The sequence below is a fragment of the Lissotriton helveticus genome, chromosome 8 (assembly GCF_964261635.1).
Source record: "Lissotriton helveticus chromosome 8, aLisHel1.1, whole genome shotgun sequence".
Taxonomy (NCBI): Eukaryota; Metazoa; Chordata; class Amphibia; order Caudata; family Salamandridae; genus Lissotriton; species Lissotriton helveticus.
In genome coordinates, this window is record NC_136069.1 from 16461936 (window position 1) to 16485871 (window position 23936).

Consider the following 23936-nt stretch of genomic DNA (forward strand, 5'->3'; position numbering starts at 1 on the left):
TTTGACGGAACGGTTCCGTCACGGCCCCGCCCGCTCAATAGAACGCTCAGCGCAAGCGCGGAATTCACCATGACGGAACCGTTCCGTCACCAGCACAGCCCACCCGAGGCTCGTGACAGAACGGTTCCATCACGAGCACGCAAGGGGTTAAATAACTTTCTGCACACTTGGATTTAGTAGCACAGATGGGAGATGCCTTTTTAGTTAGGTTACTGTTACTTGTTTTCCAGTGAAACCTAAATCCACCTCTGCTTCTCAGAGGCTGAGCTTGCATCACAGGTCGAGTAGGAGGAAGTATGTGGGACCTCTTCATCAGATTAGATTAACCTTGTACATATCGGTTCTTTTTTTATTGAAGATGACCTTATTTACCTCTTCCTTTTTTGAGCGCATTTAGGATGGAGCAGACAGAAAGAAATTAAGAATTGTGCATGAAGTTGAACATTTTTTTTAATTCATGTTTCAATCCTATCCATAAAGAAGCACCTGAATGTGGAATAAGGTTTGCCACTTTTGTGTGACCACCATAACATGACATGCAGGATTGCCCGTTTCTGTGACTGAGGAGATGTGCACGGAGCAGCCTTTGATTCACTAATATAGTTGGGTTTTTCAGTTTGTTCACATAACCACAAAGTGAGAATTAGGTTACTTTTCCTGAGTGGTTGTTTGCTCTGAAACCCAATCTTGGCAGTATAATTATGATTTCACTCTCAGGGCACAGAACAGTTGGCTGGCTGTGCTGTGGTTTGCTGGCAGACTGCCTGCTGGTAAGAGGCATGTCCTCTTTGTATATTTTTTGTAGATTTCACCTCGCTAACCCTTAACCTCACTGCCCTCATCGGAGGGTTTAAGCCTGCACTTAGGATGGTTGGGAATGTGTCAGACGTTTTGCTTTGATTTGCTTATGTTGACTCCCTTTTATCTTCCACAATTTCAAACTTCTCATTTGAATTCCTGTGTGCTAGTCCTTACCGCCAATTGTGTTCATTTTAGTTTTTCATGGATATTACTTGTTATTTACTTATGAGGTCACAAAAAGATAGCTCAGTGTGCCTGATGCAAACTGTAGTTTAAACAAACAAGTGGTTCTGTTGGGTAGAACAAATTCCTTTGAGAACGCTAATCAATGCAAACAAAAATGAGAGCTCTCTGATACATATACACAACTGAGAAATCAATACTCAAGCAGAAAAAACAAATAATATAGCCTGGTGCAGAATTCAAACATATATTTAGAATGTATATATATATATATAAATCTTTATTCGGCTTGTTCACAGTGGAAAAAACCATAAAAGAACACAGAATAACATACATTTATAAAACTACACAAGTTACAGACAATTCAGATAAAATTCATTTCATAGTTAAAAGGGAGAAAGTTATTCAAAGTGTGCAAGGTGCCGGTTGTGATAGATATGACATGGTTTTTTTTTTTTTTTTTTTTTTTTTAGAGGTTTTTTCTATGTTTCACGATACACTTTAGAAAGCTGCTGACAAAATAACAGACATTCACTGTTTCTAACATTTGTAGTCTTAAAAGAGCAGGTCGACACTGTCTCAGTCCCCAAGATTTGAGTATCGGTAAAAGCCAGATCTTTCTATGGGCTTGATGGTATTTACAAAGCAGGATCACATGCAAGTTCGACTGCGCTGATAGTCCGTCGCAGGAACAAGGCGGCAATATAGCGTCCCAACAGTTTTGTGTCGGAAAAGTGACCATTCTAAAAAAGATGTTTAGCCTAAATCTCGTAATTAACATTCTCTCGTAAGTTGTTAACTGTAATTCAAGATACGGGTGAATGACAAAGGCTACTTGGATCATGTTTGCATGGATCACTGCCGTTTTCGAGGAATTGGACGCAAGTCTTAACAGTTCGAGGTGACTTAGTGCTTTCTGTTTCAGATCTTTTTTTGAAATGTCCGTAATGGAAGCCGGATCAAGATAATAATTCTCAAGGCCTAAATCATTGAAAAAATTCCTGACATATAAGAGCCACTTTATTTTCAGAGAATTATCCAGACTCATTGAGTCTGCGATGATAGCTTGTGACAAGGCATTTTTATTTGACAACCAAATGCGGCGCCACAGCATCAGAGGTTCGATTTTAATTAGATCCTCCAGGTAAGGAATGGCTAATTCTAGGTGCATTGCGTAAATTGAGGTGCCTTTGGGGGTAGCTAACAAAAATCTTAAGAAGGTGTTTTCCACCTTCTGGATGGGACTGGTGTCTGTATACCCCCAGACTCCTGCACCATATGTTGCAATTGCCTGGCATTTGGCCTTGTATATCTTGAGGAGCTCTACTGATGGTCTTTTGCCTAATCTCTGGGAGAAAGATATTAATGCGGCAATTGATCTCCTAAATAAGAGTGCCCTAGTGTTAATTGCTTGCTTCCAACTAAGTTGATCATCTATCATGACCCCCAAGTAGGGATAGTGGGGGGTACGTTCTAGCTTTTGGTTATTCAGCAGGGTAGGGTATGTTCGTTTTCGACCTCTGCCAACTGTCATGACGAACGTTTTTTTCACATTCACCTTTAAATCTAAGTTGCCCATAAAGGACGTGTATCTGCTCACTGCTTTCTGGAGTTCTCTGGGGGTTCGTGCTAAAATAACCGCGTCGTCCGCGTAGAGCAGGGCGGGGACCAGGCGGTGATTTATGCGTGGGAGGTCCTGGGCCCCCCTCAACATCTCCCCCTCTAAGCCATTGGTGTAGAGAGAGAAGAGGAAGGGGGCCAGGACACATCCCTGCCTGACCCCACGCTCTACACTAAACGGGGACGTCAGCTCACCATTAACGCCAAAGCGAACTCTGGCTGTGGCCCCTGTATAGAGCTCTCTGAGGAAATCCAACAGGGGTGGATCTACTCCTAATTGGGCTAAGACCTTCCACAGCTTTGTGTGTGAAACACAGTCGAAAGCTGCGGAAAGGTCTACAAAGACCATATATATTTTGGTAGGGATGGCCTGTGTATATTTCCCCATTATTAGGGTGAGGTTGAGGACCTGCTCCAGGGTACCAAAGCCTTCTCGGAAGCCAAATTGGATATCCGAAATTATGCCCCTGTCCTCAGTCCACTGCTGGAGACGCTCGAGTATCACTCTCCCCACTACCTTTCCGAGCGAGTCCAGCAGTGAAATGGGCCGGTAGCATTTTACGTCTTGCCGGTCCCCCTTTTTAAAAATGGGGACCATTATTGACTTTGTCCAGGAGGTTAGAATTCCCTCACTCGCTGCTGCTATACATACTCTAGTTAAAATAGGTGCCCATAGATCTTGGTTGCTTTTAAAAAGGTCCACCGGGACCCCATCGGGTCCTGGTGCCTTACCTGATTTACTGCTCTGCAAAGCATCTATGAGGTCTGGAATGTCAAAGGGAACCAGAATGGGATAGTTCACATTAGGGGATAGGGATTCTGTTGGTAGGGTATTTTTAAAAATTTCCCCAAAGTGAGAGACCCATGTATTTTCGTCGATGGCGACCTCTATTTTCGGGGTATCCTTTTCTGTAAGGTACGGGGATCTGACTGTACGCCAGAACAGGTCACTGTTTTTTGAAACTGCGCCTTGATGGAGATCGTCCCATAGTTTTTGTTTAAGTTGGGCCGTTCTCATCTTTCTTTCCCCTATATATTGGCGCCTCAGGAGCTGGATCTGGACCACATCACGTGGGTTATTTTTAAGTGCAGATTTTAGCTTTGATAAGGCCACTGTGCAATTATGATTGAACCACTTTGGTTTGTTGTCACGATTTGACTTAGGTTTTGAAGTAAGTAGGTCCTTTATGACATCTAATATTAAGTTAAAATTTCTAAGGACTTCCTTATGGCTAGTTGTAAGATCCAGGCATTTCACTATATTAGGATAGGACCGAGTTATTAATTTTTTCATTATGTCTGCTGGGTTGATTTTGCCCCATTTAATAGTCAGTCCATTGTGTTTACCAACCTGGATCCTATTCTGCTTAAGGGTGATCGCCATCTCCAATTTATGGGAGGCATTAGCTGGCACGGATAGTGTTATTGTTAAGGCTGCATGGTCGCTGAGAGGGGTGACTGTGACCTCAAATTCCTTCATCTTCGTCATTAGGTTTTGGGAAAGAAATATAAAATCTACTGTGGTCTTGTGTCCTCTACCCACATAAGTCGGAATAAATTCGTTCGGGTCTGCTTTTGAATGATTGGCAATCTGAAGATCCAAATCTGATAGGGCAATATTGATTATATTTCCTAGTTTGGTGTGAGCGAAGTGGGATAATGGAGCGTTAAGTTCGTCCACTATCCCACAACACACCAGATCAGGAGCTGTGCAGGGATGGAGATTAAAATCACCTCCCCAAATTATATTGGTTGCCTTATTTGCAGGGCTCCGATGATGAATTTGTTTCAATTTGTCTGTTAAAGTGGTAAGAAGAATTATGAAATTTTCATCGGACAAATTGTTATATATGTTAACCAGGATGATTGTGTCCTTATTGGGAAGGGTTAGTGCTAAGATTTGATGATTGGGGTCCTGGGAGAGTGTGGCCACCTTGTTAAAAGGTAGGGAATTTGAAATGTAGGTAGCGAGACCAGCTTTTGGTCTACCCATAGTACTGGTTGTTGCTGGGACGTTATAGGTTTTGTAGCCTTGTAGATGTAATTCTTCTACAGACCATGTCTCCTGGAGACAAATTATTTGATTTGGGGTTAGAAATTCCTGCGCTGAGCCATCGTTGATTTTATTTCGTAGGCCCGCAATGTTCCAATAGGATACCATAATATGTAGGGAATCATCGCCAGAATCTGCTTCTAGGGTTGTGGAATCTTTATTACCAACAGCTTGGAAAGTGATAGCAGGCTGTGGCGAGGAAGATAGTTGAGTATTAGTAGAAGAAATTTCTGATAATGGTCAATCGACCAATTCTAGGCCACTATACCTATTATTTAGCGGGATGTTAAGCCATGGGTCCCATCGTGATTGTTCTCTATGTGGGGGCCATTGCGTATAGGGTCTTCTGTCATCCCACCTTCCTCCCTGATGGCGATGTCTCACTGTATGCCAGGAATAATCTGGCTCATAATGATTGGGAGGACCGTGATATCGGATGTTTAATTGGTCGTCCTGCCTAGGGAAAGGGACGGACCAAGGAGGTTCCTGCTCCTGTATGTATCCGTCCACTTGCCTAAAGGGATAAAAGAAGGAGAGTGACTTGATCTTGATTCCTCCATTTGGGGTAATGTCTTCCCAGGCACAAACATAGTCCGCTATTCGAGGATCCTCGAAAGTGATTGTTATGCAGTCCCCAGGAATTGTTTTTCTAGTATTACCCACCCACGGTACCCTGGCTACAGATCTAATTCTTCCGCGCCAAGAAGATGGAATTGGGCGGTTGGTCTGGAGCCAATGCTGGGCCTTATTTTTTAAGGACCAGACCGGTTCTGAGGTAAGATCTGTTAATTCAGGAACTCCAGCCATGACCACCACGTAGGGTGAGGCCTCAGGAGGGAACTCTGCTGGGAGTCTTGGAGGACCAGGATTCCTCGCAGTATTCCTCTTGGACCTATCCACAGGTGTTTTTGGCGGTACGGGTGGAGGGGGTAGGGTTTTCGTTGCTGTTTTATTCGAGTTTTTCGCTGGGGTTTTATTGGCTGTAGTGGTAGGTGCCTTCTGGGTCAAATCAGTGGTCGCGGCCGCAGCTGGGGCGGTCGAGGCATTTGTTTGTTGTAGGCTACTAGTGGAACTTTGGGCTGACGCTGTTTTTGCGATTTTAGTCGAATTAGTGGTGTTTTTGTTTATGGGCAGGTTTGGGGTGGTTATTCGGAGGGTCTTTTGTTGTGGATTGGGCATAGATGGATTAACATTAGATACATTAGTGTTGGTTGGTTTATTACTGTTATTACCAGCCGGTTTTTGAGGACATGGCGGAAGGAACTGCTGTTGATTTTTTAATAGTTTAGAGATTTGCGATTCTATGACTGCTAACCTGTGTTCTAAAGGTAGTAAAGCATGTTTAACTACATTAGCTATGCTAGGGAGAGTTAATTCCTGGGCCTCAGCCAAATTCAAGTCAGCTTCAATTTGTTTAGTGGGTTGAGGGTCCAGGATTATTGGGCAAGTTAGTTCCTTCTCTACCTGATGGACTGATGCTAGGATCTCAATATGTGACACCCTATCGTCTTGAATTATTGGAATGATTGGTGATATTATCGGGTTTACTGTTGTATTTGGATTTCCGGGTGCCCTGTTTTTGCTAATTGCTCCCTCCCTCCTGCCCCTTTCTATTCTTTTTTCTAGTGAGGAAATTTGCACAGATGTTGTTGGAAACAGTTCTGGGGTTTTCTCTAGGTCATAGCTAAGTTGAGAATCCGCTATTTGAGAGACTGACAGATCTACTGTATTTGGTAGGCTGCGTCTCTCCCTAATCGGCACCAACTCAGCATTTGAAGCTACTAATGTTGGAGATCTAGCTTCCGCCAAGGTACCTAATGAGGATCTTTTTGCGAATGCCAGATCTAGGGAGACCCTTTCTTCGATTATTGATATACTTTCATCGATGAGCGTGTTGGCCTTCGCTAGAAAATCGTCCATGGGGCCGAGCATTTTGCCCGCTGCAGTGGGGGCTTTGGTTTTGTTCCCTCTCGTGAGGACCATTACTATTACTATTGAGTTATGGATCACAGGGGATGCGTAAAATAGTACAATGGGAAAGAGTCAAATTAAAATATAAATATCAGGGGGGTGGCCCAGTCCAGTCTCTACCAGCCTCTAACGGCCTAAAACGGCCCGGTCTTTGCCCGGGTCTTCGCCCCGGGCTGCGACCCGCGGCGCGACCCGCGGCGCGTTAGAGGCTGCGTAAAAATAGAGGGAGGAAGGGGGGCGTGGCCGCCGGGGGAAGAGGCGCCGGCTGCAAGGAGCGGTGGTTCCTGGGCCTCGCAGTCCCCCGGTAGGCTTTTCCAGGGCACAAGCAACACACTGCAACCTGGGCGGGTCGCGCTGAGAGCGAGATGAAGAACTGCCGATTGCAGTCACGCTCCCACCAGCCGACCTCCGCCTCAGGGAATGCGGGTTGGGAGATGGATAAAAAAGCAGTTCCTCAGTTGGACACAGAAAGCAGGTCAGTGAGCGGCACCCGCGCAGCGGGTGGCGCGAAAGGTTTTTAAAGAGCGTTCAGTTCAGTGGGCGTGGCCGCCGGGGGAAGAGGCGCCGGCTGCAAGGAGCGGTGGTTCCTGGGCCTCGCAGTCCCCCGGTAGGCTTTTCCAGGGCACAAGCAACGCACTGCAACCTGGGCGGGTCGCGCTGAGAGCGAGATGAAGAACTGCCGATTGCAGTCACGCTCCCACCAGCCGACCTCCGCCTCAGGGAATGCGGGTTGGGAGATGGATAAAAAAGCAGTTCCTCAGTTGGACACAGAAAGCAGGTCAGTGAGCGGCACCCGCGCAGCGGGTGGCGCGAAAGGTTTTTAAAGAGCGTTCAGTTCAGTGGGCGTGGCCGCCGGGGGAAGAGGCGCCGGCTGCAAGGAGCGGTGGTTCCTGGGCCTCGCAGTCCCCCGGTAGGCTTTTCCAGGGCACAAGCAACGCACTGCAACCTGGGCGGGTCGCGCTGAGAGCGAGATGAAGAACTGCCGATTGCAGTCACGCTCCCACCAGCCGACCTCCGCCTCAGGGAATGCGGGTTGGGAGATGGATAAAAAAGCAGTTCCTCAGTTGGACACAGAAAGCAGGTCAGTGAGCGGCACCCACGCAGCGGGTGGCGCGAAAGGTTTTTAAAGAGCGTTCAGTTCAGTGGGCGTGGCCGCCGGGGGAAGAGGCGCCGGCTGCAAGGAGCGGTGGTTCCTGGGCCTCGCAGTCCCCCGGTAGGCTTTTCCAGGGCACAAGCAACGCACTGCAACCTGGGCGGGTCGCGCTGAGAGCGAGATGAAGAACTGCCGATTGCAGTCACGCTCCCACCAGCCGACCTCCGCCTCAGGGAATGCGGGTTGGGAGATGGATAAAAAAGCAGTTCCTCAGTTGGACACAGAAAGCAGGTCAGTGAGCGGCACCCGCGCAGCGGGTGGCGCGAAAGGTTTTTAAAGAGCGTTCAGTTCAGTGGGCGTGGCCGCCGGGGGAAGAGGCGCCGGCTGCAAGGAGCGGTGGTTCCTGGGCCTCGCAGTCCCCCGGTAGGCTTTTCCAGGGCACAAGCAACGCACTGCAACCTGGGCGGGTCGCGCTGAGAGCGAGATGAAGAACTGCCGATTGCAGTCACGCTCCCACCAGCCGACCTCCGCCTCAGGGAATGCGGGTTGGGAGATGGATAAAAAAGCAGTTCCTCAGTTGGACACAGAAAGCAGGTCAGTGAGCGGCACCCGCGCAGCGGGTGGCGCGAAAGGTTTTTAAAGAGCGTTCAGTTCAGTGGGCGTGGCCGCCGGGGGAAGAGGCGCCGGCTGCAAGGAGCGGTGGTTCCTGGGCCTCGCAGTCCCCCGGTAGGCTTTTCCAGGGCACAAGCAACGCACTGCAACCTGGGCGGGTCGCGCTGAGAGCGAGATGAAGAACTGCCGATTGCAGTCACGCTCCCACCAGCCGACCTCCGCCTCAGGGAATGCGGGTTGGGAGATGGATAAAAAAGCAGTTCCTCAGTTGGACACAGAAAGCAGGTCAGTGAGCATTTAGAATGTAATTTTTGCTGAATTACTTCATTCAGTGGCAAAAACAATTAATACAAAATACGACCATCACATATATATACAGTTAAGTGACAATTGGTGAAAAAGGTGCTCAAGTGCTAAGGTATATACAAAGCAATTAATACAATTATATATACAAGTCATAGAAAGGCCAACAATTATTTGATCTCCAATGAATCCTGATGTTTTATAAAGGAGTCATGGAGTGTTCTGGACCTAAAATTGGCGTCTACGTTTCGACCCTTACGCGCCCCAGTTGGTGGTCGCTGCGGGTCTTTATCAAGACGGGATATGGTCGGTGATAGTATCGTACAGGGACGATGATTTGCCTGAAGAGTTGCCACAAGTATGTTGGCCAAATCCGTCGTGGAGACGATCAAGGTGCTTGGTCCGCCGTAGCTGGGAGTGAAGTGAATCAAACATTCGCAGAAGCGGTATGACGAAGTGTGTACGTTAGGCACGTTCGTTGCTACGATACACAGCTTGATACTGAATTAGGCAAGAAAGAACATCACCGACAACATGACAGAGTGATGCCAAAACGGAAAACCAAATGAAGAATAGAGGAAGTCATCGTTATAGTGGAGATAAACTCGAGACGCTATACTTACCTGGAAATCTGGAGGACAAATACACAGACAAATTGGGTCTAAGACTATGGTAGTACTATTTACAGTACATGGACAAATAGAAAAACTGTATGAGAACATGGAAGACAGAGAGAGACTGGAATTATATAGACATGCAATCATGACGAGGTCAAGTATTAGCCATTGTACACTGTTGCTATACTACCTACACTCATACTCCTAACCTACCTCATAGCAATGTGATCTCTAACCTACCTCAGGTTATTGTATATGTGAAGCGCTCTGATACCCAAGGGTCACGTTCACGCTATACAAAACTTTCTAAATAAAAATAAAAAAACAGTTCCGACTCATTCTGTGACTAGGTGCATTCCTACTTTCCACACGCTATCACACCCGTAGAACGGTTAGTGCATGCCTCTGTCGCGACAAGGGCCAGCCTGGCGAGCCTTCTTGACCAGACTCCGGTGGCCAGAGAGTTGCTATGAGCAGGTATCTGCCTCGTGGAGCACCGTCTCCCACACAACGCCAGTGTCCCACGCACTCCTGGCTGCAGAAAATGTTGTTAACTATTGCGCTGCTTGGTCTAAGACTAGATGGTCGTGCCTTTCTTTGGATGTCACACTCTGTGAAGTAGTTTGGGGTAGAGACTCCAGCGTGTGCCCAGGGTGCGGGCACTGTGTTTTGGGACACACAGGCAGAATGTCATGGCATTCTAAGCATTTCAAAGTTTACACCATCCAGGGCCCACCAAATTTATCCAGTTAATTTATTTATTTAATTTATCCAGTTGTAGTCATTAAAATAAGTACTAGTGAGTTGGACAATTGTAGTTACCTGTCACAGACCCTACAGAAGCCCTTCCAGTATGTCTGATGCAGTAAAATGGAATTTTTTTCTTTTACTAAAAGGCACCATGTTTTTTGCCTCTTACAGCGGCAGAATAAATTGAGGGTTTGGTTTGAAAAAGAAAGGTAGCTTTAATAACACAAGCATTTGCAATGCAATAGGTCTCACGTTTGTGAGAGTTTAAGCTATTAGCATTGTAACTGACAATGCCTTTTATTTATGTTTTAAAAACAAATACATAAATAAAAGGCAATGTCAATAGCTTAAACTCGTTTAATTGCGAGACCTATTGCATTGCAAATGCTTGTTATCATTATCTTTTTTTTTTTTAAACCTTTATTGTACAGAAAGGGCTCACAAATATGGGCCCACAACCCAGCGGGCCGGCCACCACATGTAAGGAACACATTCAACAGTACAAAAGCGCCAACAGGATATCACAACAAACCATACAGGAAGCAAAGGCCAAAAGCATAGAGCAACCAGCATGTGCAGGATACGAGAAGGTTGATTTTCTAACATAAAAAGGGGAATAACAGGATAATGACAGGCAATAAGTCCCGGAGGGCCGTGGTGGGTCGCGAACAAGCAGCAGTATAAAATACAGGATAAGTCAACAAAAACAAATACATATTGGTAAAGGCAGAACGGGAGCCACACGGTAAGAAGCAGTTGCGTTCGCCGTTCGGTGCCCACCCACCACAACAAAAACATATCATAACAAACAGAATGGAAGAAGCCTATCATATAAACCCTCCGTCACCACAACCCAGGGGAAAAGGAAAACCCCCCCACGAAAGGGGAAGGAAGAGAAAGGAAAAAAGAAAAAAAAAAGGGGGGAAAAAGGGAACAAAAGGTGAAAAGAAGAACGCCACCTCAAGCATGCGTCCCCTGGCAAACGAAGCAGGAAAACATAGGCCGGTATACGGAACCAGTGGTCACCGGAACAAGAATACATAGCGAGCCTTAATCACAATAAGACCGGAAGGCTCACGCATCAGAAACGCCCCAGGGGGACACATGCCGAGACCGCGTCCCGAAAAAGGGAATACATAAGAGCCATAGAACCAAAAAAGGAGGAAAAATGGGGGGGAAAAAACCCCCCAAAGTGACAGACCCCATCCCCCACCCCGCAAGCCCACCCTGCACCCCTGCAGAAGGCTATGGCCTACCCCCCAGCAGCGTGCCTGTCGCCCTAATCAGGAACCCGAAATATAGAGGAGCTAAAGCAAGATGGAACAACAAAGACAAAAAGGGGAGAAGAAGGGATAAGGGAGGAAAAAGCACGGGAGAGGGCCATAAAACAGAATCGTCAGCTCCCACCCTCCCGTCCGAAGATATGCAGAACCCTCGGGAAGACAAAAACTCAAAGGATAAACTCCAGGAACACGACAAAAATCAGACATAATCATACCGTTACAAGCAGATCATCCAAGCATTACAAAACAACAGTCCATAAAAGCAAATTCGTTTCAACCCTGTCCTTGTTTCACCAAAGCTGTAGCCGTCCGACTCACGGAGAACCAGACCACGAGGAACAGGAGGCTGATTTTAACAGGGAGGTTAAACGCCAATCCGCGTAAGATATTCCGAGTACAACCCGGATGATCCGGAAAAGTCAGAAACCAACGTAGGCAATGCAGGCACAGTTCCAAAGATAGTCTGAGGAAAGCCGACCCAGCGGGGCCAGCACAGGATCTACGTTCGGCCATTCGAGGCGAAGAAGGACAGGATGAACCATCAAGACCGGTCCGGACGGGATCCGGCCCACCGACCCACAGCACAGGAGAGAGCACAGCAAGATGGAGGGTAGCGGAGCTCCGTACCTCCACAGAAGCGGCAACCACCGGTCCCACGATTTCCAGGACAGTTCCAGCCGCGCCCAGCAACGACAAAGCCGCACACGCCAGGGGGGGCCCCGACGGCCCGGCGGAACGATCCTCCTCCAGGGTAACGGCGGGAGTGGCCACAGGAGAACCCCAGGAGCATAGGGCGGCGAGGATGTCGGCAAGTGTAGGAACACCTTTACAGTAGTCGGCACCCGGGCCATGCGGCGGACCACCGTCGCCCGTCTCGGCCCGGTTGAAATATACAAGGTCGGCCGCCATCTTAGAAGCCCGGTGGGGCCGCGGTGATCTTCGACCCCCGTCCGGGCAGCAGCGAGGCAAACAGGATTCGGCCAACCATCAGCAGAGGCACATCCAGAGCAGGAAGGGGGGCCACCAGAAGAAGGAGGGTCGCTGGCTCCCCAAATCCACCGGCCCCGTTCTCCGAGTCCGGGCGGAGGGACTCAAAATGGCCGGACCGGAGAACAAAGGGGGGACAAGCCACACATACGGTCAGCCCCGTCCACGGAAGGCAGCGCCTCCACACCAGACCGCGGGACCGCCGACCAGGCCAGAAAGCAGCAACCAGCCTATCCGCACAACGGCCTCTTCGACCGAGCCCACTGCGCCATCAAGGGCCGGCCACAGCGCTCCGCCCCGTCCGGGCGCCGCCGAGGAGACCCAGGCCAGCCCGCTCCGGAGGCCCCGAAGCGAACAAGGGCGCAATTCAGGATCCACGGCACCCAGAGACAACCGGATCAGACGGTAAGTGCCTGCAAAGTGTCTTCGATCCACAGCGTATCAAAGAAGTCTTCCCGGGGCAGGATAAAGACAGGATAAATGCTCCAAACAGGAAAGCGAACGGAGCCGAGCTAAAACGCGGCCATCTCGGACGCGAGCTTGGCTCCTCCCCCCTTGTTATCATTATCAAGGCTGATGCAGGACAACAATAAGACAATACAAAATGCCCAAATAACGCTGGTGATTAATGATCCTGCTGGAGTGCAATCATCTGTCTGTTAGTAGTTTTTAAATGCAGATGAACTGTATTTTATGTGGATAGCTCAGTGGGTTAGCTCAGTGGGTTACTGAACACCATCCACTCCGGATCTCCTACCGACCCCTGCCCCCACCACGTCTTCAACAAGGCCGACTCCATTATCGCACCCCAACTCCGGAACATCATCAACACCTCCTTCAACACCGTCACCTTCCCGGAGAGCTGGAAGCATGCCGAGCTCAGCGCCCTACTGAAGAAACCAACAGCAGACCCCACCGACCTCAAGAACTTTTGCCCCATCTCGCTCCTCCCCTTCCCTGCCAAAGTCATCGAGAAGACCGTCAACAGACAGCTTGCCGCCTTCCTCGAGACGAACGGATCCCTCAACCCCTCGCAGTCTGGTTTCAGAGCCAACCACAGCACCGAGACCGCCCTCATCGCAGCCACCGACGACATCCGAGCCCTGCTCGACAACGGGGAAACAGCGGCACTCATCCTCCTGGACCTCTCTGCAGCGTTCGACACCGTCTGCCATCGCACCCTAGTTCAACGCCTCAGCAACATCGGCATCCAAGAGAAGGCACTGGAGTGGATCATCTCGTTCCTCGCCGGAAGAACACAGAGAGTCCGCCTCCCCCCGTTTAGATCCGAGGCCACCGAAGTCATCTGCGGCGTACCACAAGGATCATCACTCAGCCCCACCCTCTTCAACGTCTACATGAGACCTCTCGCAGCCATCGCACGCCAACACAACCTCAACATCATCTCCTACGCCGACGACACCCAGCTGATCCTCTCCCTCACCAGAGACCCCGACACGCCAGAACCAGCCTACACGAAGGGATGAAAGACGTCGCAGAGTGGATGAAGAACAGCTGCCTGAAACTGAACTCAGACAAGACGGCAGTCCTCATCCTAGGACCATCGCCCTCGGCCTGGGACGACTCCTGGTGGCCCCAGCCCTGGGCACCACTCCCAAGCCAACAGACCACGCACGCACGCAACCTGGGCTTCATCCTGGACTCCTCCCTCTCGATGACCAGACAAGTCAACGCCGTCTCCTCATCATGCTTTCACACCCTAAGCATGCTTCGCAAGATCTTCCGATGGATCCCGACCAAAACTAGGAAGACAGTCACCCTGGCCCTCGTCACCAGCCGACTGGACTACGGAAACACCCTCTATGCCGTAACTACAGCCAAGCTACAGAAAAGACTCCAACGAATCCAGAACGCCTCTGCCCGACTCATCCTGGACATCCCCCTACGCAGCCACATCTCCGGCCACCTGAGGGACCTGCACTGGCTCCCCGTCAACAAGAGGATCACGTTCAGGCTCCTCACCCACGCACATAAGTCTCTCCACGACCTGGGCCCCAAGTACCTCAACGACCGCCTGGCCTTCTACACGCCCACCCGCCAGCTACGGTCTACTAGCCTCGCCCTCGCCGCCGTACCACGCATCCGAAGAGCCACCGCCGGAGGCAGATCCTTCTCCTACCTGGCGGCCAAGACATGGAACTCCCTCCCCATCCACCTTCAGGAGACAACTCAAGACCTGGCTGTTCGAGCAGTAGCGGACCCCTTCCCCCAAGCGCCTTGAGACCCTTCCGGGTGAGTAGTGCGCTATACAAGTGTTATGATTGATTGATTGATTGATTGATTGACGTGCACAAACCAGGCTCATCATTCTAACTCTTGCTTACACATAGACCAGGGGGATGTATGTCAGTACAACGCGATCATTTTGACCGCGGTACTTGACATCGTGGATTTTACAACGCAAGTTGTTCCAACGACTCACGTTGCAGGGCACGGATTTAGGAATATTATAATTTTATATTCCAACACTAGTCCACGTAACAGTAGGGAAAGTGTTGGAATATAAAATTACAATATTCCTTAACCAACAGAGCCATCCAGCGCAAGTCGTAGTAACGACTTGTGTTGTAATGGCAGCGTGGTAAAGGTCGTGCGGTGTAAACACCGCGTTGTAAACGACGTTTACCAGACCAGGGCTTTCACGACCGACCAAAAATTGTCTCGCGAGAACCACCAGTGTGTTCCGACCCACAGTTTGGGAAACACATCTCTAAGGGCAACTTTCTGTGTGTTTATGAATGAACCATCTTCCGTGTACCCCAACAATCCTGTATTCACAGACCCATGCGTAGCATCACTAATATTTCTGGTCTCTCTCTCTCTCTCTCTCTCTCTCTCCCTCTCTCTCTCAGCTGAAGATGGTGCTGATTAAATGCTGCGATATCTCTAACGAGGTCCGACCCCTGGAGGTGGCAGATCTCTGGGCCGACTGTTTACTGGAAGAGTATTTCATGCAGGTAATGTCTATATTCTTATACAGAATGACATTATAGTATAGATACTGTACAGATCGCCCACCTCCTCCCACTATTAAGGTAATGGAATAAATCGAAAGCCGTGATGTTACTGAACAAGGTGGTGCTTCGAGAGAAGAGTAGGGATGGGCGTCAGGGACAGGATGATCTCTCCATGGAGGGAAGGGATTGTCTGTTCGGAGCATTGAGGATAGATGTAGAAGGACAGAGAATGATTAAGAAGTGGCTTGTTATTCAAGTAGTGACTGGCAGCAACAAGATGAATTTAAGGTTCTTCCATCCCTCTCTCGGTCCCACCTTCTGCGACCCCTGTCGTAACTTCGCCCAGCAGATCTCTGGTGGATGATGCCACCTATCGGTAGTTGCCCGGGCCTGCACCTGAGACCACGTTGTTGTCCCCTAAGTCTCCATCTTCTTGTATGGGATCTCGGTGTTCAGACCTAAAAACGAGGCCTGGGCGTTGAACTTCGCTCCGTTCGTGGAGTTTGCAGAATTTTCTGCACTCCGGCACGCCGCGAAGCTCGCGGAGTGCAGAAAAACTCTGCTTCGCGATGGCAGCGGAGTTTTTTCCCTGTTTGCGAGCGCGAACGGTAAGTTTGCAAGTGCGAGCTGCCACTCAGGAAGAATTTCTACCCGAGGGGCAGAAATACCAGCACAAACTGCAGTTCGCACTGTACTTCGCCACTCGCGGAACTGCGCTGAGGTTTTTTGTAACTTTGCGGAGCACCGCATAGCAAAATTCCGCGAACTAGGCTCAGGCCTACTAAAAACCAGTAGAATAAGGATACATTCCTTGTTAGTTCTTCCAATCTCCTTTTTGTGGACAGCGTCATCTCATCAACGTCTTGTTGTAGGTGTTGCCTAGGCAATCTATACCCATCACAATCTTTATCATCAGATGCACTGTATACGGAAATAAATATTTTACTTTGCTTTTTCACTGCAAGTTTACTCATGACTCAAAATGGAAACCAAATCAATTGTCTTTGAAAATACTCGTTGTCTTCTTACTTTTTGAAAACACGCCACTAGTCAAATCTGGATTAACCACTAGATGGCAGGAGTGTGTAAAGGAAATTAATCTTTCCACTATTAATGCTATAAAAGGAACATTTGTGTTGCCTTTCTCTAAGTAGCACAAACATAACACTGTCCTCGTGCAGCGTGCAAATGTCATCAATGTGAATCCCAGAACTGCTTAATTTTATAGCAAAAATTAAGAAAATGGCCAGAAACAAACCCATGCGTGATGAGACTACCTATAGTACTGAATTCTTCGGATGCTCAAACTACCGTCACAGTTTGCATACTTGGTTGTGCACGGACAGGTAGGGAAACAATGGAAAGAAGGTAAAGGCACGCCCTAAGCACCTAAGCAGTATGCCCCATTTTATAAAAATATACTGGCTGCATAAATTCGGAGGCTTAGGGCGGTGTTTTGAGTTGGCGAGCAAAGCACCTGGCAAAGGACTTCCAGCAACTCTCCATACTTTCTTTTAAACTGCTTATTTAATCTGTGAAAATTGCTTTTTTAAAATCACATCACTGTGTATCTAATCTGTGAAAAATTGCTTTTTAACTCGTTCGCTGCGGCGGTAAGTCCGCCACAGCGCTAGGGGGAAGGGGTATGCCGCGCGGCGCTCCCATGCTCGTGACGGAACTGCTCCATCACGAGCCTCGGGCGTGCTGTGCTTGTGACGGAACGGTTCGGTCACGGCCCCGCCCGCTCAATAGAACGCTCAGTGTAGGCGCGAAATCGCTGCCGCGCAGGCGTGCCGGGCGGGCCGTGATGGAACCGTTCCGTCACCAGCACAGCACGCCCGAGGCTGGTGACGGAGGGGTTCCGTCACCAGCATGGAACCGGCTAAATCACATCACTGTGTATTGGCTATTTTAATCACAAAATTCCTACCTGGACACACTGTAATTCACACTCGGTCGCTAAGCGTCTTCCCCAGTCCACCACGGATGCTTCCGTTTGTGTGGAGGGAACCCTGACACAGACCGGAAGTGCTGATTGGACAACACAAACGCATTACGGCGGTCAGCAGTCTAGTTGTCAATCTGGCTGCATAAATTCGGATGCTTGCCCCGACGCACAGCGGTTGCGCTGCTGGCGCGATGAAGGCACGCCTAAGGCAAGCCTGTCTGCGCCTGTCCGCGCCTGTCCGCGCCTGGAGCGGGCCCAGGGCTACGAACCCTGGCTCAGTCACATCAGTAAAGCCTGACATGATGATAACTTACTCTAGTCCCCAGCTAAAAAATATTTGCCTTGCTACCAATAGACACACTTGTCTTCGCCCCCACACATGCTCATTAGCCCCTAATTCAACTTTCAGCTGCTCCAATTGCTCCTTCAAGCTGAATACCTACAACGAATCAGGACCCTCACTGACGCAACCGATGTAGATAAATCAGGATCACGTGCACCCAGGCGCGGTGCGTGCATTGGGGCGTGGGGGCGTAGCCCCCATGCCCCCAGCTCCCTCGGCGTCTGACAATCATGTCAGTCAGCATGATGTCAGACCACCCACCCCCTTCTGAGTCTGAAGGGGGTGGGCGGTCTGGCGTCATGTTGATTGACATGATTGTAACCAGGGGCAGCAGGCAGCAACACAAGTGCGCATGAGTGGGGACGGAGGGCACATTTTTTACCCTTGCCCACTCATGCGCACTTGTGTTTGCGCTTTTTTGCGCATGCCCATTAGGAGCCCTTCGGTCTGCTAATGGGCGTGCTGCGGGCGAAAAGTAACCTGTGCCCCAAGGCAATCCATTGGCATTGTAAATTGACATGTTTTTCGTGTTAAGCAATGTTTGAGACCAAATGTGTTGAATAATGAGGAATAATAATAATAATAATAATAATAATAATAATAATAATGAGGAATGTGACCCCTGGGCTGCACGGCCCGTGGGCATGCAAAATATTCTTCTGTTAAATCTTGAAATCCGCAGGCCATGGCGAATGCTATTACACAATGTTGCAAGAAGCAAGTCATTATTAAGATGCATGCAGGCGCACAAAGCCCATAGGCTAACATTGAAACGGCTGTGTGTATTTGGTGGACTTGTGACTACGCTCCACATGCTCCACATATCCATTGTAAATCACTCGAGAGTAACTCCCCACCCGTTCCTATATTCATATATTGGTATAGTCTAGTCTACTCTAAAACTACATGAAGTTAACCTAACCATTTGGTTCTGTATTGGGATTGCTTTATTAACCTTCCTGCTTCCTCAAAATTGCTTGAAAATGCACCATTTGTACACTCTTTTAAAAAAAAATTCGAGGGGGGAAATTCCCCAACCCTCTGTATGTTGTTCAGGCTCGCTCTCTACGCTGGCACGCCGCAGTGCAGTAAGACAATAATTTTCCGCCCACCACTTTCAAATGTCACCAGCCACCACTGCATGCACCTAGCGCTCATAAATTCCGCTAACTCCCCTAGCATAAATATGAAATACCGGACTTCCTAACAGACCAAAATCTAGACATTTTGTTTATAACAGAAACCTGGTGAGACCCTTCGTCTGGCCCGGACTTTTGCACCACAACCCCGGAAGGATACTGCATATTTAGACATGACAGAACCTTAAATAAAGGAGGCGGACTAGCAATCATGCACCAAGACAAATATTTGGTCAGGACGGAGACAATCCTCTGATCCTCTCCCTCACCAAAGACCCTAACACCGCCAAAACCAACTTACACGAAGGAATGAAAGAAGTAGCCGAGTGGATGAAGAACAGCTGCCTAAAACTGAACTCGGACAAAACAGAAGTCCTCATCTTAGAATCATCCCCCTCCGCCTGGGACGACTCATGGTGGCCACCAGCCCTGGGAACCGCACCCATACCTACGGACCACGCACGTAACCTGGGCTTCATCCTGGACTCCTCCCTCTCGATGACCAAACAAGTCAACGCCGTCTCATCCTCATGCTTCAACATCCTACGCATGCTCAAAAAAATCTTCCGCTGGATCCCCACCGAAACAAGAAAGATGGTCACCCACGCACTGGTCACAAGCCGACTTGATTACGGCAACACCCTTTACGCCGGAACCACGGCCAAACTACAGAAAAAACTCCAACGCATCCAAAACGCCTCAGCCAGACTCATACTGGACATCCCCCGTCAAGATCACATTTCCGGTCACCTGAAAGACGTCCACTGGCTCCCCGTCAACAAGAGAATAACCTTCTGTCTCCTCACCCACGCACACAAAGCCCTCTACGACCTAGGACCCGAATGCCTCAACACGCGACTGTCTTTCTACACCCCCACCCACCAACTAAGTTCATCCAATCAAGCCCTCGCCGCAATTCCGCGCATCCATAGATCCACCATGGGGGGAAGATCCTTCTCCTACTTAGCGGGCAAAACCTGGAATTCTCTCCCCACCCACCTCCGCCTTGTACAGAACCACCTCTCCTTCAGAAAGCAACTTAAAACTTGGATATTCGATAAGTAAAGTACCCCCCCCCTCCTCTTTCCCCCCCCCCAAGCGCCTTGAGACCCTCTGGGTGAGTAGTGCGCTATACAAATTTCCGAACTTGAACTTGAATCCCCACCACGACTTGTGAGGCTGTGACCTTTACCATGAAGCTCAATCATTCACAAACCTTTAAAGGAACCCTCCTCTACCGTCCCCCAGGCCCTCGAGCGGAATTCTTCTTCACTTTGGGTAGCTTATTGGAACCTTTAGCAGGAAAAGCGGATTTAACCATCTTGGGTGATTTCAACCTCCATCTGGAAACCCTTGACGACAATGACGCCTCCACCCTCCTTGCAGAACCAGAGGCTGTGGATCTCCGCCAGTGGGTGACCAGCCCCACTCACACAGCCGGTCATACGCTCGACGGGCTCTTCACCAGCGACCGGCAAATATCATGAATAAAAACCATACCCCTGGCTTGGACTGAACATTGGGCAGTCATCTTCGATATTCAGACAAATAAAACTTCCCCTCCGCATACTATGCCCACTCCGCCTACACAATTCAAAGCTTGGAGCCGCCTGGATCAGCAGCTCCTCAAAACACATCTGTCATCCACTAATTACGACCCTACGCCAGACCCTATACTTGCCTCTTCCAACTACTCTGAATGGCTTAATAATGCCGGAACGTTGCAGGAACCTTGAGAGACGTTGGCGCAGAGATTACAATATCACTGATAAAACTCGTTATAAGGAAGCCATCTCCAAGTATAAGCATCTCATTATTTCGCAGAAAAGCAAATACTACCTCAGTCAGATAGAATCGGCCCGAGACTCCACTAAACAGCTTTTTCAGGTAGTCACTAAACTATCAGGGTCCTTGACAAACCCTCCACTTGCCCCCACCCAAGATCTGTGCAATGCCCTGGCCAGCGCCTTCCTAGACAAAGTCAGCAACATATATGTCAACTTCGCAGCTCAACCTAAAACTTAATATTCGACGGCCACTCCTGACAACGACGAAAACACCCCCTCTTTCTCGAATTTTAGCCAAGTTTCACCAAAACAGAACAAGGACCTCATCTTAACCATCAAGTCAGGCTCCCCCACTGACCCTTGCCCAGCCACTGTCTCAAAACTTATTCCTGATTTACTGGCCCCAAACCTAACAGACATCTGCAACGTCATGTTTAACACCAGCACCTACCCTGCCACATGGAAAAAGGCTATAATCAAGCCACTGCTGAAGAAGCAGCACCTTGATCCGCTAGATACAAAAAATTACAGACCTATCACAAGCCTTCCTTTTCCAGCAACATTTTTTGAGAAATTAATGAATTCACAATTAGCCCCATACATTGAAGACAATAACCTCCTGGATGAGACACAATTCGGCTTCAGGAAAGACCATGGCACGGAAACCGCCCTCATCAAAGCAGCAGACGAAATTAGAACAATCTTAGAGTAAGGTGGGGCCGCGGTGTTAGTACTGCTAGACTTATCAGCAGCCTTTGACACCGTCGATCACGCTACACTGATCGATTGTGTCTCAAACATGGGCATCAAACTGAAGGCCAAAGAACTACTGGCCACGTTTCTTTCCATTCGCACACAATTTGTGAGTCTCGGCGACTACAAGTCCTCTCCATTCACTCTCCCGTGCGGCGTGCCACAAGGTTCATCCTTGAGTCCAACACTGTTTAACATCTATGTGTCGGACCTGGCCAAGGTCATCAAAGCCCACGGGATGGGACTTACATCCTACACCGATGACACACAATTGGTGCTTGCAATCCATAATGATGGAGGAGCAATTGCGGCCAGCTTCCAAGATGGAATGCTCGCTATCAGCACTTGGATGGCTAACAACTGCTTAAAGTTAAATTCCGATAAAACAGAGGTATTGATTTTTGGAAAGCTATATCCTGTCTGGTCCTCTACTTGTGGCCCACCAATCTAGGTCCACCGCCTCCCCCAGTATCGAAAGTGAGAAATCTAGGGGTCATATTCAACGACAAACTGGCTTTCACATCACATGCCAATACTATTGTCTCGTCATCTTTTTACACTCTCAGAATGATTAAAAAACTCCTACCCTTTCTTCCATCAAGTGCCGGAAAAACCCTTGTTAGCACCCTAGTAATGTCAAAAGTCAACTACTGTAATGGCCTTCTCGTCAACGCTCAGAAAAAAGTCACCAACAAACTACAGATGGTGCGGAACGCGGCCGCTTGAATGTACCCCCAAGTATCAATCAATCTCAACGGTAGTTCGAAAACTTCACTGGCTACATATAATAAGCTGCATCAAATGTAAAGCTCTTCATAGGGAGAGACATTCCCGAGACAGTATGGGCACAACTGCTGCGACGGGCTTGGAAGAGCACGCGCAATGCGCGATTCCAACTAGTCCACTTTTACATCCTTCATAGGGCATACCTGACCCCGGGAAGGATCAGAAAATACTTTGATGTAGATTCAGCGAGTTGCCCCAGATGTAAGGCAGTTGGTGTAGAGCTTGACCACATGCTATGGACATGTCCTAGTTTGGCCCTTTATTGGAAAACAGTGGGTGATACTCTTAACGAGGTGACGGAGCGAGACTTGCAGTTCGACATGGCTGTTGGGGTCCTCCATTGGTTTCCGCATACCCCTGAAAATAAGATTACCAGCAAATTCATAGACATGGGGCTCATCCTTGCGAAGCGCGAAATCACGCGCCACTGGAAGGCACAGACGAGTCCAGCGGGTGTGCGATGGCGCAATGAGATCCTTAAATGGGCTAGTGGGGATAGCACACTGAGGTTCCAATTGGCACGACGACAGCAGAATGACAAGGCTTTAGAGATGGCACAGGCGTGGGAGGCCCTGGTACAAACACTACGCGACTATGACACACGACACGACCTGGAGGACTAATACTATGTCTGCACTATACCCCTGTACAGTGACAGGTATATTGCATGATCCCTTACCTGACGGCTCCTGTGCTTCGGAACCACAATGACTGCACTGTTAACCATGCACCGATGGGGGGAATCGGGGAGGGGGGGATTTAACTTTAGCATCTATAGGAATTTCCAGAGCAAGTTAGGTAGGACTGCCCTTATTGAGATTTTATACCCTTGACCCTGTATAAGCTGGGGACTACTATTTATGACTGTATTGTGAAGGCCCACCTACATAAGATCGGGGGATAGGGTAATTGCTACAATTGATGTGTGTTTTTTGTGACAAAAACTCAATAAAATTTGTTTTAAAAAAAAAAATCAAATGTAAAGCTCTTTGCATTGCCTTCAAGGCCATCAACAAAACCGAACCTGACTTCTTGAAGAAGGCGTTCTGTGTTTACACTCCCAACAGAACCTTGCGTTCTTCAACGGACAACCTTTAAATGGACCCTCGCACAAAAAAAGGTTCTTGGGGTGACAGGAGATTTACTATCGCTACTGCTGAATTATGGAACAGCCTCCCTCGGCATATTAAATCTTGCCCAAACCTACCTGCCTTCAGGAAACTGATAAAAACCTGGCTTTTGAATCAATAACCCCTTCCATGCTGGGCTAATTCCCCCGCGGTGCGGGGGGGGGGCGCGGGGCGCCGCGGTGCTCGTGACGAGACCAGCTCGTCATGCTGCACAGTGGAGCTGTGCTCATGACGAGCTGAGCTCGTCACGACTCCGCCCACTCCCATGGAACACCCCACACAGGAAGGGAATTAGCCCCGCGTGGGCGTTCCGCTGCCGTTATGACGAGCTCAGAGGGAGAGAGAAGAGGGGGCTCGGGACAGAGAATGGCAGAGAATAACCAGCCCTAAGACAGAGGGCAGAGTGAGACACCAGGAAAGAGGGCAGAGGGAGACCGCAGGACAGAGGGCAGAGTGAGACCCCAGGACAGAGGGCAGAGTGAGACCCTGGGACAGAGGGCAGAGTGAGACCCCAGGACATAGGGCAGAGTGAGACCCTGGGACAGAGGGCAGAGTGAGACCCCGAGACAGAGGGCAGAGTGAGACCCCGAGACAGAGGGCAGAGTGAGACCCCGGGACAGAGGGCAGAGTGAGACCCCAGGACAGAGGGCAGAGTGAGACCCCAGGACAGAGGGCAGAGTGAGACCCCAGGACAGAGGGCAGAGTGAGACCCCAGGACAGAGGGCAGAGTGAGACTCTGGAACAGAGGGCAGAGTGATACCCAAGGACAGAGGGCAGAGTGAGACCCCGAGACAGAGGG

At 49.2% G+C, this 23936-nt stretch overlaps 1 protein-coding gene across 1 annotated transcript in view; it reads left to right on the forward strand.

Moving 5' to 3' along the window:
* PDE9A (phosphodiesterase 9A) overlaps positions 1-23936 on the forward strand; it is a 243595-nt gene that overhangs the window by 146101 nt on the left and 73558 nt on the right. The window contains exon 15 of the mRNA XM_078658368.1: positions 15147-15251. Within this exon, the coding sequence (XP_078514494.1) occupies positions 15147-15251 (105 nt within the window). The remainder of the gene's footprint in view (positions 1-15146; positions 15252-23936) is intronic.